We start from the raw sequence: 16,826 nt of genomic DNA on the forward strand, positions 1-16,826 counted from the left end.
GTCAGGCAGGAGTGCACGTGAGCTGGTCCAGGTGGATTGTCCCCTGAACAGCCGCAGGCGCCGGGCCCAGCGTGCCAGCTGAGATGCGCCAGGCAGGTGGGGCCTCAAGGGCATCGAATCGCATTGCGTATTTTAGGAAAATACACCTCACCTTTACCCGGGGCTCGGGTCGCCTCCTCAGACATTGTGTAAAGGAAGGAAGGCTACAGTGGGGGGGTTTGGTCAGGAAGGTGGGCTGGTGAGACGGCCATGCTTCCCAGTTAGCCTGTGCTCGGGCGCGACCCTTCCTGACGCCCTGGCCGGGCCCGTTCCCGCCACCTTGTGTCACACTGGCTCATGAAACAGCAGGTTCTTAGGGCTCTGTGACGACAGCAGTTGTTTTGTTAAATCGTGGCCGTTCGTGATGTCGAGAGGACCCCGTGGAAGAACCCAGAAGGTGCCCCTTTGGTCTCCACTCAGCCCCAAGCCCAGCAGCACCCTGTGAACTCCGGGAAAGTACCCATTCGCCCTGTGGTAGTTGAGGCAGGCTGACGTTTTCCAAAATAATTTGACCCCGGTACACAAGAGAAGAAGGTCGTGCTCCCGCAACGCGTTGGCCTCTGGGCCTGCCGAGCCCACCGTGCTGAGCTCCACAGGGACCCACACCGCCCCCTGCACCCCCTGCACCCTGGTCATCAGTGGCCTGGCCCCCTGCCTGCCCCTGCCCGCTCGCTGGCCCGCTGAGCCTCTCACTTGACTGTCCGGGTTGAGAGGGTCTGTCTGATCACCAATACCCGGCTCACAGACAAGTCCACACAAGACGCCGCGTGTCCCTCCTCCAGCCCCCGTGCCCCTCAGCCTTTCCAGGCGGTGGCTCTTAGTGGCTGCCGCTGGGACCCTCGCCAGTGCTCCTCAAGCTCCTCGCCGGCCGCTCTGGGCGCTCACCCCGGCCCCACAGAGAGAGTGGTGTCTGCACCCCAGACCTTAACAGGAGGCCACCCGTGAGGCCAAGAGGCTCTCGTGCTCTGCCCCCCGTGCCGTCCTGGGGTGTCTGTCCTCCCTGACCGGCTGGTCTCCCTGCCGTGTTGGCATTCTAAGTAGCCAAGAGGTCGTGAGGCCGGTTTCAAAGGTCTGTGTATTTGTCGATTACGACTTTTCTTTCTGACCGTGAGAGGTTTAGGAGTTTTGAGATGGGAGCGTTACGGACAAATAACTCATTATGATCATTTTAATTTTCTTTAACTTGCCTACAGGCTGTCTTCGCTGACTCTGACTCCTTCACGTTGTTTTCCAAGTGTGCTTTTATTGTTACGAATTGCCATTTGGGTCGCCGTGATTGAGGGTCAGCAGCCTCACCACGTGGTGGAGGTGCGTCGTGTCTGCTGTTTTCGCGACACAGTTACACCGGGCACAGATTTTTTTTATGGGCTTTGACGCGTATCTGACGATCTTAAGTCTCATCATTACCAAGAGCAAAGCGAGGCCAGAACTGCTAGGTACAAAAGTATGAGCAGAGTGGGTGCTTCGCTTAAGCCAGCAGGTGGACGAGTGCAGCTTGGGTCAAAGAGGCGCCATTTTTAAGATGTACTCCAGACTCTGCCTAAGCCTAGTCAGGGGCCTCCGTGGCTCTTGACTGTGAGACCCTGCGCTGCACCTGGTGGCCTGGCCCCGGCTACTCCGATCCCGCCTCTTGCCACTGTCCCCGGTACCTGCTTCTGTCACTGCCCCGGGCCTCAGGTCGCAGCCCTGGCGTGGAAGCCTGGCCTTGTGTGGGGCCGAGCGCTCCTCCCGGGCGAGTTCAGCCTGGGAGTCGCCACCAGCGGGGAAGCCTCCTGTTTGTTCTTGTAAAATGAGCACATGAGCACATTTTGACAGTCTCTCCCAGGGAGGCACCGCCTGAGCCCCATAAACACAGATCTCTGGGCGTGCGTGGGGCGCGTGCGGCCACCCACCTTCTTCCCGGACATCCGATTCCACGCACTCAGCTGTAGGGCGAGGATCGGGAGCCCGTTTGACCGCCACGTGCAAACACGTTGTGGGGCGTGAAAAGGTTCGTTGGCTTAAGTGTCAACAGATTCGTTTATTTTAAATGCTGAAATCCAGTATCACCAACCTAGTTCACGTAAGGTCAAAGGTAATAAATGTCTGTGGAAAACATGAGTGTGAGGGTGTTGCCTGGCTTTGGACCACACTGACAACTCTGGTCGGTTTTATTTGGCAGTCTGCGCGTGAACTTGGACATGGGCAAGGCCGCGTACGGGTGGATGATCATGAAGGACGAGAGCATCCCCGGCACAGTCGTGCGCACCAGCACCATCCCAGAAGAGCTGGGACGCCTGGTGTACCTGCTGACCGACAAAACAGGTACCGAGCCGGCATCCAGTCCGTAGTGATCCTGTGTGTCCACGTGTGTGCCCGGTGTGTGTGCGTGTGTGTCCATCCGTCCATGTGTGTGTCCACATGTGTGCATGGGGCGTGTGTGTGTCCATGTGTGTTCACGGTTGGGTGTGTGTGTGTGTGTGTGTGTGTGTGTGTGTGTGTGTCCGTCCACGTGTGTGTCCACATGTGTGCACAGGGCGCGTGTGTGTCCATGTGCGTTCACAGGTGTGTGTGTCCACGTATGTTCAAAATGTGTGTATTCACATATGTGCATGGGTGTGCGTGCCCACATACATGCACAGAGCATGTGTGTCCACATATGTTCACATGGTGTGTGTCTACATGTATGCACGGGGCGTGTGTGTCCATGTATGTTCAGGGGCGCACATGCTCGTGTGTGTGTGTGTAGCAGGGTATTGAATTCATTCACATTTAGAATTTTCCAGACCTTGCCCTGAACACTGGCACACAACTAATATCATCAGAATTAGCAAAAGGTTAAATTCTTAGAGATTTAAATGACGTGCCTGAATATTTTTAATTCTCTGCAACCTTACAGTTCTTTCTTTGTTTTAACTGCCTTTATGACATCTCTGTGGAGGGGACGTAAGAGGAAAAATTGCTTGTTTATTACAGGATGGTACTTTTGAGCTGTTGGGAGGGTACGGCAACGTGTGTATGGATTTGGTATTTTCACAGTAACCCTCCTAAAGAGCCTTACTAGAAACTACCCCATCAGATCTGTGCCCCAGATTTTATATTTTTTTATTTCACTTTTAACTTTTTTCATCAAAGAATTCTTGTCAATACGTAACATATTCAATAAAAGACGAACTGAATCCAGTACGATAATAAAAGTCCTATCGACAGCTTAAAGTCCCTACCTGATTGATCCATTTGTGGCTTAAATTCCCAGTAATTCTTGGTGAACTGAAAATAAGAGAATACTTCTATCACATGGTAAAATATGTCTCAAGTAAAATTCAACATTATTTTTAACAAAATGTGAGAACAAGCTTCATCATAGGCAAAGTAAAGAAAAAACTAACGTCGTGATTTAGCATGTGTTCTAGACGTTGCAGTAAGACGACACAGAAGTCAGCCGTACAACCAAAAGAATAAGCAAATATTTGTAGATGAAACAATGAACCAAGGAAGCCAACTGCTAAAAATCAGTGAAGTGGCAGGTCACAGGGCAAAATGACAGAATGGCTCCCTGCGCGTCAAGCAGACTGAAGAGTAAAAACCCGCTCGTGGCAGCGCGAGGGGGCATCAAGCGTGGGCGTAAATGTGAGGGGTGCGAAGGTGGTCAGACCTTCCAGAGAATCGTGAAGGAAGACGTGACCCAGCGGAGAGACGGGTGGCGGTTCCCAGCGAGAAGACTGGGTGTTTCGCAGTCGTCCACCTTCACGAGGAAGTGAGGCGTTTACCGCGGTTCGGTCAAAATCCAGCTGTCAGGTGGCGTTGACGTCCGGTCTTCGTGAGGGCTTGTCTTTGTAGCATCTCCAGGAACTTGCCGGTAAGTTCGTGCATGGGTTGTGAGATCAGAAATAACGAAGAGCTTAGGCTCAAGACGGTACCCTGGGAAGATGCCTTCAGATGCCTCCTTCCCACCCTCACGGAGCTGACAGGAGAAGATTTTAAGAACAAATCTGTAACGGTTGCGGCGAATAAGCAAAAGCGCCCTTACAGAAGTGAATGATTTCTGGAAACCGGGTGGAGTTATTTTGATGGAGAAGCTGGAGCCAAGCAAACCCAAACTCAAAATGGTTCCTAGGGTGACCCTGCGGAGATGCCGGGACGTCTCCCCAGAGCAGCGTCCTGGAGACACACGGAGGGGATAGGTGCGGGCTGAGGTGGGCGCGGGCCTCAGCTGTCCACAGGCGGTGGGAGGGACCCGCCCCCGCCCTCCACAGCCCACAGCCTGCTCTCTAACCGCGGTCTAACAGATGAGAACAGCTGCGTGCGCTCGGACCTCCAGCGCGAACAGGCCTGCTTTCCCCGAGAGCAGGGGTTCCGTGACAGTTTACCCAGAAAGGAACCCAAAGGAGCCGTCAGGAGAGCGTCTAGAATTACGGGACAGCTTAGGTACACCTGTAAATTCATCCTTAAAATTTAACTGCATTTCCTATACCTATACCTATAACAATGGGGGCATTTAATTCCAAAAACGCCAATTAGAATAGCAACAAAAAGTATATTAAAAATAAATTCAAACAAAACCCGTGTAAGGCCTGTACGGATGTAAGTTCTTACATTCTGGAAGACCGAAGTGGTGGATGGGCACACTGTGCGTGAGTAGGCGTCTTCGTGCGGTGGAGACATGGCTTGTCCCCACGTGAAGACCCCTGACCTGTGAGGGGCACACCGTGTCGGGCCTTCTCTCCGCTGCAGGTGGGAGTGTTACCTGCTGGGCACTCGTCTGGGCAGGCTCCGCGCAACACTGCCTCTCGGGAAGCGGCTGCGTGTCTGAGACAGGAGACGACGTAAGATGGTTCACGGCATCGTCTTGGAAAACAAAACCGAACAGTGTAACACCGGAAAAGCAGTTACTGGTACAGCGTAGAAGTTATGGAGCATTATGGGGCTCCCGGGTGGCACCGTAGGTAGGGTAGCTGACTTGGGCTCAGGTCATGATCTCACGGTTCGTGAGCTCGAGCCCCGCATCGGGCTCTGTGCTGACGGCTCAGAGCCTGGAGCCTGCTTCATTCAGATCTCGGGTCTCCCTGTCTCTCTGCCCCTCCCCCGCTTATGCTGTGTCTCCCTCAAAAATAAATACAAACGTTTAAAAACATTTAAAAAGCAAAAATAAGTAATCTGGGCTCCTGAGCTTTAAAAAGAATTACAAAAAAGTACATAAAGCACGTTAGTGAGAGGTGCCTGGAGGCTCAGTCGGTTAAGCGTCTGACATCGGCTCAGGTCACGGTCTCACGGTTCATGTGTTCGAGCCCCGCCTTGGTCTCTGCACTGAGGGTGTAGGTCCTGCTTGGGGTTCTCTCTCTTTTCCCCTCCCCTGCTCATGAAATAAATAAACTTGAAAAAATCTTCTGCATTTCATCCTCCGAAGGCCTTTTTGTACCAGAGGTCACGGGAGGGGACTCCCGCCGTCACTTCCTGTTTTGAAGACGTGGAGCTTGAAACATGTTTTGGATTTAAAACAGTTTTCGGTCTCGACCTTTCTCAGAACCTTTGTCGGTAACCACAAGGTGAACACCACTTACTGAGCATGTCTGTGTGGCACACGCGGTGACAGCCGTGCACTGTCCTTGTCCCGGGCCGTGTGGCAAGTCCACCCAGTTGCAGGTGATGGAAATGGGGGACAAGGTGTGGAGTCCCGTCACAGCTGTGGGCACATCGCAGACACGGCACTGTCCTCGCTGTGACTGTAAATGTGCTTGTCACACAGGCGGATGGGGGCACTGGCACTCGGGGGCTTGAGCCCTCGCCGCTGGGCGCCGCGTGGCCTCGGGCAGACGCCGGCCTTCCGGGCAAAGCCCCGTGTTGTTGGCCAGGCAGGTTTTGTGGTGGGCGTTACGAAGGGGAGGCGAGGGCAGTGCGGCCTTGCTCGCCTTCCAGAACCTGCCGGCCCACCCTCTGCCTGCAGCGCCCCCCTGCGGCCGGTAGGCTGCTCTTTATTCCTTCCTCTGTCGTGGGACTAGGTTGACCCGAAGTCGGCCGGGGCTTAGCAGTCACGGTGGGTGGCTGTGGAGAATCCGGAGTGTGAGTTTGCAGACACGGTCCGCCCACGTGATTGCGACCCAGCTGTGGTGTGACGGGCAACTGGAACCGAGAGGGGCCAACGTAGCCAGGAGGCGGCGCTCGGCGTGACCGGGACCAGGCTTGGGCTCGGTCGACGAGCGTTCTGACGGGAAGCATCCGTCGCGCCGCGTGTCGTTGGCCACAGCCGAACGGAAAATGCAGTCCCTGTGATTGCGTTCCCGCTCTCTTCCCGTGGACGGGAGAGCAGTGTGGTGTAATTAGCTGTGATTAGAGTGCACGTTTCCGGTAAGATCTGAAATTAATGATGTTGCCATAGTGACACGTGTGCGGCCGCCAGTGCGTGAAACGTGAAGTAATTTGCTCGACGAGAGCAGACATCTGTTAGCTGCCGGGATGCAGACACCGACAGCGAACACCAGGCGTGCGCTGGACCCCGGGACAGGTCGTGGGTACTGGCCACAGTGAGGCCACCGTCCCCGCTCTGGACAGCGCCACCGCTCGTGCGACCGGACCGCGGAGGGCTCGGTAGGCTCAGCTCCAGCCAGGCTGCAGCCTCTTAAAGCAGGACTTTAGTCCCTCGTTGAGGTTCTGATCTTGACGTAGAACAGAGCTTTACCAAAACACCCCCCGATACGACAGGTTCTTCGGGAGGCACGCGGGGGTCCCAGCACCCGTTGCCCCGCGTGCCCCGCGTGCCCCGCGTGCCCTGCGTTCCTGCTCCGAAGGCCGCCTGGTCTGTGGCGGGTGGCAGCAGCGGAGCGTGGCACACGTGAGGTTTACGAGCGGGCGTGAATGTCCTGGGAGCCAGGGGACGGCGCTCTCCTGCCCAAGGACGACAGCCCGGCCTCGGCTTTCACGGGGCGGAGCGTCTGACCAGTACGGGATGCTCGGCGCACGCACCCGCCTGCGGTTTGCAGCGTGCGCCGATGGGCGCGCGGACACACGCGGCGCTCGAGCAGACACGTACAGTCCTGGTTATCGTGACCGCTTGACGGAAAGCCCTGTTTACAGCAGGTACAGTGTGGGACTCAAGTTCAATAGGTGCAACGCTTTGAAGAATCGACGTGTACTCGACGGTGTGGTAACTGAGTCTTAATCCCTTCTGAGTTTTGTTTCCCTTCCTTCTTTGTAAGGTCTGCCCAGCTAGGCCCTTCACAGGGAAGTCCACGGGCCACCGCCCTCGCTCTCCTACAGCAGATCCGGGGTGAGGCCGCATCCCAGCCCGGGAACAGTTGACCTGAAAGCTTCGCGTCTGCCTCTCCAGGGACGTCTCCCCTGGGCGGTTCTGGATCGCATGTGTCGATGCCCTGAGGTGGGCGCCCGCAGGACTTTTTTCCCTTAGAAACTAATACCGTCTTTGCGTGCTCTGCTCCTCGTACTCCGGACCGTCTGCCCTAGTAAGGGGCTACACCTCTCCCGCTTTCCAGGAATCACAGCCCTCTTCTCAGAAGATGCTTTCTGTCCCTGGCGCCATCAGAATGCCAGGTCAGTGGGAAGCCCTCCGGTGGCTTCTGTCTGCCCCTCCCGTTGCCGGCCCCTCCTGCTGACAAAGCTGCAGATTTGGGACATACTAACATGTGTTGTATTGAGATGACAGAAATTGTCAAAACTATCAACTGGTCGAAACCATGAAAATTGTTTGACTTGAAAAATAATTTTGCGTTGCCGACTCTTTTTTTTTTTTTTTTTTTTTAAGTTTATTTGAGAGTGAGTACAAGCGGTGTAGGGGCAGAGAGAGAGGACAGGGAGAATCTCAAGCAGGCCCTGTGCTGACAGAGCCCGCTAAGGGGCTTGAAGTCCCAAGCCGTGAGGTCACGACCTGAGCCGAAGCCAAGAGCTGGACGCCTGACCGACTGAGCCTCCCGGGTGCTCTCCCCCCTACTCTTTTAGTAACTGATTGAACCCTAGACTTTCCTGCTGTTTGAAAGGGCATAGGAAGTCTGAAACCAGCCCTGAATTCCCTGCTCAGCATTTCAGAAACAAAACACAACTGAACTTTAAAATGTGCCTTTCACATAAAGGAATGTCTTTACATACGCTCACAAGATGTGAGCGTATTTACTCAGATGGCGGAATAACAGCCAGATATTTCATTGTTTGATGAAATGATAGTCGTCTGTTTGAATACATCAGTTGCAGCCTCCTTAAAACGTGGGTTATTAGCACTAGGAAGTCATACCAGGGGCAGGATGCATCACCACCCGGCGTTTGACTCCGACGACAGGTCCCCAGGGCAGGCTACTCTCAGCATTTGGCACAGCTGCTGGGCAACCGTCACTGCAGTCAGAGCCTAGGACGCTTTTGTCCCTCGCAAAGCCACCTGATACGCACCAGCAGCCCCCACGCTTTCCCTTCCCGCACTCAGCCCTCCGTCACCTCTGACGACCTTCTGCCTCATCAGCCTGACTGTTCTGGATTTCTCACATGGATGGACGCACGTTGTGTGGCTTTTTGTGTCTGGCTTCTTCCGCTCAGCATAGTGCTTTCCACGTTCAGCCACGTTGTCGCATCTGTTCGTACTTCATTGCAGAGTGATAGTCGCGCGGGTCGACCACGTTCTATTCACCCACCTGTCCTTTGAAGGACATCGGAGTGGTTTCTGCTTTCTGTCTGTCAGGAAGAATGCCGCTGCGTCCGTTCAAGGCTCGAGCCAGGGCAGGTAGTCGAGGAAAAGAAAAAGGCATCCACACTATAAAGGGGAGTAAAACTCGTGTGTGGCATGGTCTTTACACAGAAAATCCTAAGGAATCCCCTAAAAGTCTGTTAAGATCAATAAATGAGTTTAGTAAGGTTTAAAATACAAGACGAATACACAAAAGTGAACTGTATTTCTACACACTAGCAGTGAACTATCCCAAAATAGAATTAAGAAAACAATTCCATTTACAATGGCATCAAAAAATAAAGTCAGTGCCTTATAGGGTTACGATAGCAGCAGGATTCCCCAAGTTGATTCATGCACTCTACAGAGTCCCTTTCAGTCCCAACTGCCGCCTTCGTGGGAGTTGACAGGCTGACCCTACAACCCGTGTGGAAGTGCAGGGGACGCAGGGTGGTGTCAGCAGTCCTGGGAAAAGAGCAAACCGGGGGACTCCACAGTTCCTCATCACAGAGCCTACCACCAGGCGGTAGGGGTCAGACAGGGTGATGCTGCCTGTGAGGACAGACGTCGGGATCAAGGGAATGGAGTCGAGACTCCGGACGTCAGCCTGACAGCGGCAAGTGGCTTTCAGCAAGGCTGCCTCGATACACTGGGGGATGAAGGGCGCCTTCCGCAGGCCGTGCTCAGAGAAACCACACGGCCACGTGCAGAAGAATAGTTGGGACCCCTGCCTCACACCACACGGAAAGCGGCTCAACGTGGATCACAGACCTGTATGGAAGCACTAACATGACCATTCTTTTAAACTGGTTGCTTTCAGAAGCTTCTCGATTTATTTTCTGTTTCGTTCTCCTTGGCTACGTTAGGCAGCAGAATAAAGAGCTTTTAGGTATTTGCCTCAATGTAACATTTGGGTTCTAAACGTAACCCGAAAGGAGAAAGAAGTAGTCCAAATCTGGATTTAAGTTATCTTTTAATTATTTGAAACTAAATTTTATTTTATTTTATAAGTTTTTTTGATGTTTATTCATTTTTGAGAAACAGAGAGACAGAGTGCACTCAGGGGAGCGGCAGAGAGAGGGGGAGACACAGAATCTGAAACAGGCTCCAGGCTCTGAGCTGTCAGCATAGAGCCCGACATGGGGCTCAAACCCACGAACCATGAGATCATGACCTGAGCCGAGGTCAGACACTTAACCGACGGAGCCCCCCAGGCGCCCCTACGCTAAATTTTAAAATCCAACACTATATTTACTATTCCAGCATCTGCTTGTATGTGTCCGTGGGAATGATGTGGGCTCCCCTATTTTCAAGGGATCTGGGCACGTTACTCTAGAGGTTTCTCCAAACAGCAAGAAGCAGAGAGTAACGGCACAGATGGCATCGGGGTCCCAGAACTTGAAACGCTGTCACCAGGCTAACTGGGGACAAGTAGCTAAAGCAGCCCGTTAAAGTCGCAGTCACTCTTCAGCCCCAGATTCACTGTCCAGAGATAGTCTGTGAGTGGAGCGGTGGTCATGATGTGCCTTTGGTTGTGGAAAATCCTCGCTGTCCGCGTGGAGCGTCACGCTTGGGGATGCCTCGTAGTTTCTGCCGCCATCACCTGTTGTATCCCCCGCCAGTAGTCGAACCCCGTTTTCATCGTGTATGAAACCAGGGGTTTGGACCCGGCAGGTCAGTCATGGTCTTCGTTTGATTTTTCGCGGTAAATGCTCCTAATAGAGGAGTTTGTTGTACTCTAAAATATATCACAGCTAGTTTAATGAAGGACACAATGTTCCTGAATCAGATGCTTGGCCATATTTCGCCTTGATGAAACCAAACTGTCATTCAGTCATGACATCTAACGCTGTATTTAAATCCACGAACCTCGGAATTATTTCCAGCTTTGCAGTCACGAGGCAAAGATTGATGGCCCGTGACACAAGGGCCACGCGTGTGAAGAGCAGAGATGTCCCCATCGTCAGGTGCACAAGCTTCCAGACGCCAGTAAGGGCGTGTCCCGGGCTCCCGACCCAGGCCTCCCTGCACGGCTGTGCTTCTCCCGTCGGTGTTTTCCCTGCTGAGTGGAACGTCTCCCACAAAGGAGCCAGTGTCGGGGGGACGGTGCGCGGGACAACACTGAGACCCGTGCCCTGGGCACACGTCCTCGTTCACGCCCCAGAGCCCTGTTCCTCATCCTTGCGTATGTTTGGTGAGGTGGCGTTCAGAACAAACCGTGCAGGTTTCTCTGAGTGACCGGCGTGTGCCGTGTAGGAGATTTACGCCGCTGAGGGATTTGGGTTCCGTTGTCATAGTTCTCCTTTAAGCACTCTTTGTATTCCTCGCGTCGTCCAGATGGCAGGAATTGGCACTCGTTTGCCCCGTCCACCTGCTGCCTGGGCATTGTGAGTTGAGCACGTGCATACGTGACCCCAGACAAGCTGGCCGTTGGCTGTGGTGGCTTCCTCCCGTCCGGCTACTGCGGATGCTTCTGGTCAGCGGTGTTGTGTTGCCTCGCTGATAACAGCGACATTCGCGTATTGCAGTTCCTTTCTCCTTGATTGGATATGTGGAAAATGGAAAAGGGGATATTCTCCTAAGTATAGTACAGTTGAGACGACCACGGAGATACGTCTGGAGGGGATGGAACGCGTTCAGGCACAGTCGTCGAACTTGCTTTGTGCGGTCATTGGCCCTGATCCATTGGCAGAGCGTTTAACTTTGAAGGGAAAGGCTTGCAGTCAACTGGGTGGATTGCCAGAAGTGTTGTGTCCAAACGCCAAGGCGTAGAGACGCGGGCTTTACGTTCCGGTTATTCTCCAAAGTGGATCCTTTCCCTCGCTCCATACGCTGCATGCAACCAGCATTCTCTTGTGGAGAGAGTGGTCCCCAGACTTCGGATCTCGTGACCGGCTTTCTTCTCGGGCGCTCTGATTCAGGCGATACGGGGCTGCGACTTGGGCTTGGGGACTTAAGCTCTCCCAGGTCTGCTGGGTGCACACAGTTAGACGCTGAGCCACCCGGCCCGAATGCAGCGTCCATCCTGCTGGTCCGAGGCCGTGGGGCAGGAGACCTAACCTCGTGGGCATCTTGGACAGCTGACAAGTACCAGTCCCTCCCACACTACTGCCTTGATGTAAAACAGATGTAATCTTCAAAGAAAAGCATGGGAAAACAAAATGTTTTATTGTAACAACGTGTAATCTCGCGACTTCTTTAAGTACATGAGCTTTAGCCAGTTATATGTGAATAGAACTTAATATTTTTTTAAAATAGGAAACAGGTATAAAAGTTAATTTATCACTAGGTAAGTGAATGTCTAAAATTACATCTTAAGAACGTAATCTACGGCTAGTGCCTCTAAATCCTCTGCGATCGTGACCTGAAGCCTGTCGATGCCATGGCTGAGCATGCTGTGTTGGTGGTGGGCACTGTGACCAGTGTAACCCGGGACACATGTGTGGCACCGTGTGTAAATTCAGACTGTGCTCTCCGAAACTCACCTTGAAGAATCTACCCTACAGAAATCACGTTTTTATAGCAAAAGTTGTAAACCGTCTGAGTATCCATGCTTGGGAGACTCGCCCGACAGAATGTGGTATGTTACAGTGAGTTTGTGGTACACCCAGTACAGATTCCATACTCCTGGGTGCTGTCACGTGAGAAAGTAGTTTATAAACGTGTACCTGTCTCTGTCAGTGTCCTGTGATCGTAGGAAAGAGTAGGAGAGCTTCCATACTGAACTAGGCGATCCCAGAGTGTTAGAGGGTGAAGTGAGCCTTTACAGTGTGTTCCAATAAAACCTAGAGCCTCCAGTTCCGGAACAGGGGAGCGGATGCCCTTCTCCCCGTTCCTCCTGCTGATGTGACGTATGGAGCGCACACGGGGGGACCGTGAGCGCGGAGGGAAGCAGGCAGGCTCGCAGGGCCCCTGGGACCCCAGGAGTGACGGCGCTCAGGTCCCTGCTGGTCTGCCTCCGGCCCCAGCCCGGGTGCTGGAGAAGCCAGCGGTGGAGAAATGTCAGCGGCACGACGAGCCGCAGGACCAGCTGGTGGGACGGGGGACTCCTACGCTTCCGTTCCAGCCCTTCCAAGAAGGTGTGCGTGTCAGTGCAGCGGGTGTGGCCCCATGACGTGCCAGATGGAGGGGCCGGCCAGCGCGACCTTGGCCGTCGCATGCTGCATGTCAGTCTGTCCGGTCGGCCTGTCGTACACCTCCGACTTGCAGCGTTAAATTCCGTTCTGTGTCAGTAAAGCTGACGGAGGATCTGTGGCCCCACCCTCTGCCCCAAGGGTCCAATGGGGACCCTAGACTTGCACCCTTGCCCGGCCATCCGGAGATGACCCAGCTCCCGGTCCGGCAGATGGAGACCTGACGCGCTGAGCCAGGGCAGGGACGGGGGAAGGGTGGACGCGGCCGCAGGCGAGGGAGGTGCTGGCGCAGACCCACACGCGATGGTGATGCGGAACCACACGCACCGCCAGTGCTGCGCCTCTCAGTGTAGCAGAGCAGCCCGTGGTGAAGGGGTGCCGGGTGGCGGGCACAGGGGGCCCCCTCTGTATGTGTGCAGCCTTCTGTGAACCCATGATCCTTTCAAAATCAGTCGGAACAGAACCCAGCCACCCTTACTCAGGCTGCCACATCTGGGAAAGGTCTTCGCTAAGGCTCTGCTGCCCCCAGCGAGAAACACCACCTGTATTTGCAGGGTGGCGTGCGTCCCCGTAACCACGACGTCCCTTGGTCTTTGCGGGGGAGCGTGCGTCCCCGTAACCGCGACGTCCCTTGGTCTTTGCGGGGTGGCGTGCGTCCCCGTAACTGCGACGTCCCTTGGTCTTTGCAGGGGAGCGTGCGTCCCCGTAACCGCGACGTCCCTTGGTCTTTGCGGGCGAGCGTGGGTCCCCGTAACTGCAGTGTCCTTGGGAAAAGCACATTCGCTACTTTTTCCTGTCACTGCACTCATGTACCTGACGGTTGTTAACTTTTGAAACTCTAGAACTCTCATCCTGTACTCCTCTAGCATTTCCAGTACCCTGAATACAAACACAGGCCCGCCCGATTCCAGCAGCAGGGATGCGCACTGCTCCCACCGGTCTGTGCTCCTCTGAGGATCAGGGAAGATGACGACTGTGAAAACAGCGGACTTGCAGAGCTCAGTGTCAGACCGTGGAGCGTTCCAGCTGGAGGGTCCACCCCGCACGACAGAGACCGTGTCCTGGGAGGACGGTCCGGCCTGAGCTCAGAAGGCCCGGGGGTCGCAGAGGATGTGTGACAGAAGCAGCAGCTTGCGTCGGTGCCTGTTCTGCCGGCGTGTTTGCTCTGCACGTGCGGCCGTATTTCTCCCAGACGCTCTCTTGCTTCCGTGACCGGGTTTCAGGCCGTGTGTCTGTCCCGCCATCGGAGTTGCCGGTGTTGGACGGATGGCGTATTTTTCCCATTCACTGTGACGTGAGTGCGTTAAATGTTGTGATTATTCTTGATAGTTTAAAAACCTGTTGAAACGTACCAAACGCAGCCCAAAAGATCTTTCTAGAAATGACTGATACTTTCTCCTACAGTATAATTTGATCTGCTCTGTTTCCTGAAATGCATTGTAACCTTAACTGAATCTGGTCTTTGAACGAAGCCTCATCCCCCTCGACACAAGTTAGCGCGGCACGGAATCTGGTTGCTAGCTAGCAGCCGTCAGACTGAGGCAGGTTGACACGTGGAAGACAGAATTTGTCATCTCAGGATCTGAGTTCTTGTCTCACTAATGTACCGACAGTCTGACCGTATGCGGCTGGTCCACTTTCTTTGTGCCGTATTTACTTCTGCCTGGAGCGGGGACGGTGCTTGCCTGCCCTGGCCGCTCGGCAGGCTGTGGCAAGGGGCGTCCGGCGGGCTGGCACCTTTAAAACCACGAGCGAAGGGTCTGTGGTTTCTGCGGAGCCCTGCCGTGTGCATGTGCCCAAAGCTTGAAGGGGTAGGAGGCACAGTACGGCGGGCCCCGCGGCTCCGTGCTGGGGAACTCGGGACAGGGACACCATCAACAGAGCACAGCCCCCGGGCATGCCGGGCCCCCTCCCCGCCAGCCCTGCGGAGCCCAGATCCCCGAGCAAACTCCCGGCCTCTCCAGCCTCTGGATTTGCACCCTCTTCTCTGTCTCCAGCCCTGCCACCACGTCCCTGGTCTCCTAGACCTTCCTCGACTTTGTCCTCCACCGTCACCACCACTGTGCTGATCAGTCACTGTGACCCACGCGGGAGTCCCCAGGACGAAGTCAGGCCCTGGATGCCCTCGGTGACGGGACACTCATCAGTTCTGCAGCCCCTGCTGCCATCCTCCTCCAGCGGCTGCGGCCACAGACCCCGCACGTCTGCCCCCCGTGCTCAGCGTCCCCTGGGAGCAGACCTGCTCTGTGCTCTTCTCTCTGCCTTTGCACCGCAGGGTTCTTGAGCGAAGGGACCCCCAGTCCTCGTGCTTCGGGCTCTTCGTACACGATCTTACCCTGTGCCACAGCTGGGCAAGGTACGTGGTCTCGTCCTTCTTTACAGACACACTGAGTGTGACATTCCTTGGCCCACAGGGAACAAACAGGGTGCACACCCTGATCCGTCAGCCTCCAAAACCCAGTGCACAGCGATGCCTTTAAGGGAGTTTTTTGCCAAACGCATAAATGAATGCCAAGTGTGTTAGAAATCGATGGGAATGTGAGGGTTGATGGTGTTTGGGGAATGGTGGCTGCATCTTGAGGCCGTGCGGCCACCGGAGCCTGTGGCTGATGTAGGAGGAGTGTGTCTGGTGAGGATGGTGTGGACCCGTCGGGGGAAGGGGAGGCCAGGGGGGATGGGAGGGGGGGGGATGTGGACCAGTGGGGAGAGGGAGAGGCCAGGGGGGGATGGGAGGGTTCCATGTGGACCGGTTGGGGGAAGGGAGGCCAGCGGGGATGGGGGGGTCCATGTGGCCCAGTGGGGAAAAGGGGAGGCCAGGGGGCATGGGGGCGTGTCCATGTGGACCGGTTGGGGGAGGGTAGGCCAGGGTTGATGGGAGGGTCCATGTGGCCCAGTGGGGAGGCCAGGGGGCATGGGGGAGGCTCCATGTGGACCGGTTGGGGGAGGGTAGGCCAGGGTTGATGGGGGGGTCCATGTAGCCCAGTGGGGAGAAGGGGAGGCCAGGTGGGGATGGGGGTCCATGTGGACCGGTTGGGGGAAGGGGAGTCCAAGGCCGTGCTGTGCATCCAGAGCACAGAACAACCATCCTAGAGGAAGAGTGGGAGGAGCTGGGCGCTACAAGATCGGGAAATGGGGGCACCTTAAACTCTAAAAGGTCAGCAAAGCCACAGTCCTAGCAGCGCGGCACAGAACAGACCAGTGGAACAGTCAAGAGCCAAAAACACCCACGCACATGAATGGCAGGCAGCTAATGTCCAACGAAGGAGACAAGAACACAGGATGGGGAAGAGACTGCCTCTGCAGTAACAGCCTCGTGCAGAAGAAAGTACTGGACCTTTTTCTTATACCCACAAAACTAGCACAGAACTAAAGACCAGAAACTGCAAAAGTTCTAGAGGAAAACACAGGCCGTGATCTCTTTGACCTTGGCCTTAGCAACATTTGTTTGGATCTGTCTCCCCAGGAAAGGGCAGCAAAAACTAAAATAGACCAATGGGATTTCATCAAAGTGAAAAGCTTCTGCACAATGAAGGAAACTGCCAACAAAACGGAAGAGCAGCTACTGAATGGGAGGAGGTATTTTCACATCCACCATCTCACAGGGGTTAATATCCACAAATATGTAAAGAACTTAGACAACTTAGCATCAAAAAAAATTTTTTTTTAATGGGCAGGGGCGCCTGGGTGGCTCAATCGGTTGAGGGTCCGACTTTGGCTCAGGTCATGATCTCACGGTCCATGGGTTCGAGCCCCGCGTCAGGCTCTGTGCTGACAGCTTAGAGCCTGGAGCCTGTTTCAGATTCTGTGACTCCCTCTCTCTCTGCCTCTCCCCTGCTCATGGTCTGTCTCCCTCTGTCTCAAAAATAAATAAAAACATTTAAAAAAATTTTTTTAAATGGGCAGAAGACACGAATAGACATTTCTCAAAGAAGACACACACCTGGCCAACAGACACATGAAAAGATGCCCCACGTCACTCGTCAACAAAACACAAATCAAAACCACGATGAGAT

The 16,826-nt window shown here is 54.5% G+C and overlaps 1 protein-coding gene across 15 annotated transcripts in view; it reads left to right on the forward strand.

The window, feature by feature from the left end:
• ATP9B (ATPase phospholipid transporting 9B (putative)) overlaps positions 1 to 16,826 on the forward strand; it is a 251,509-nt gene that overhangs the window by 181,888 nt on the left and 52,795 nt on the right. For 13 of the 15 annotated variants that reach the window (XM_045041291.1, XM_023242122.2, XM_023242125.2 and 10 more), the window contains one exon: positions 2,201 to 2,343. The exons of the other annotated variants lie outside the window; for them this stretch is intronic. In XM_045041291.1, coding sequence (XP_044897226.1) covers positions 2,201 to 2,343 — 143 coding nt within the window. The remainder of the gene's footprint in view (positions 1 to 2,200; positions 2,344 to 16,826) is intronic. 15 annotated transcript variants of the gene reach the window in all.

The sequence above is a fragment of the Felis catus genome, chromosome D3, assembly GCF_018350175.1.
Source record: "Felis catus isolate Fca126 chromosome D3, F.catus_Fca126_mat1.0, whole genome shotgun sequence".
Taxonomy (NCBI): Eukaryota; Metazoa; Chordata; class Mammalia; order Carnivora; family Felidae; genus Felis; species Felis catus.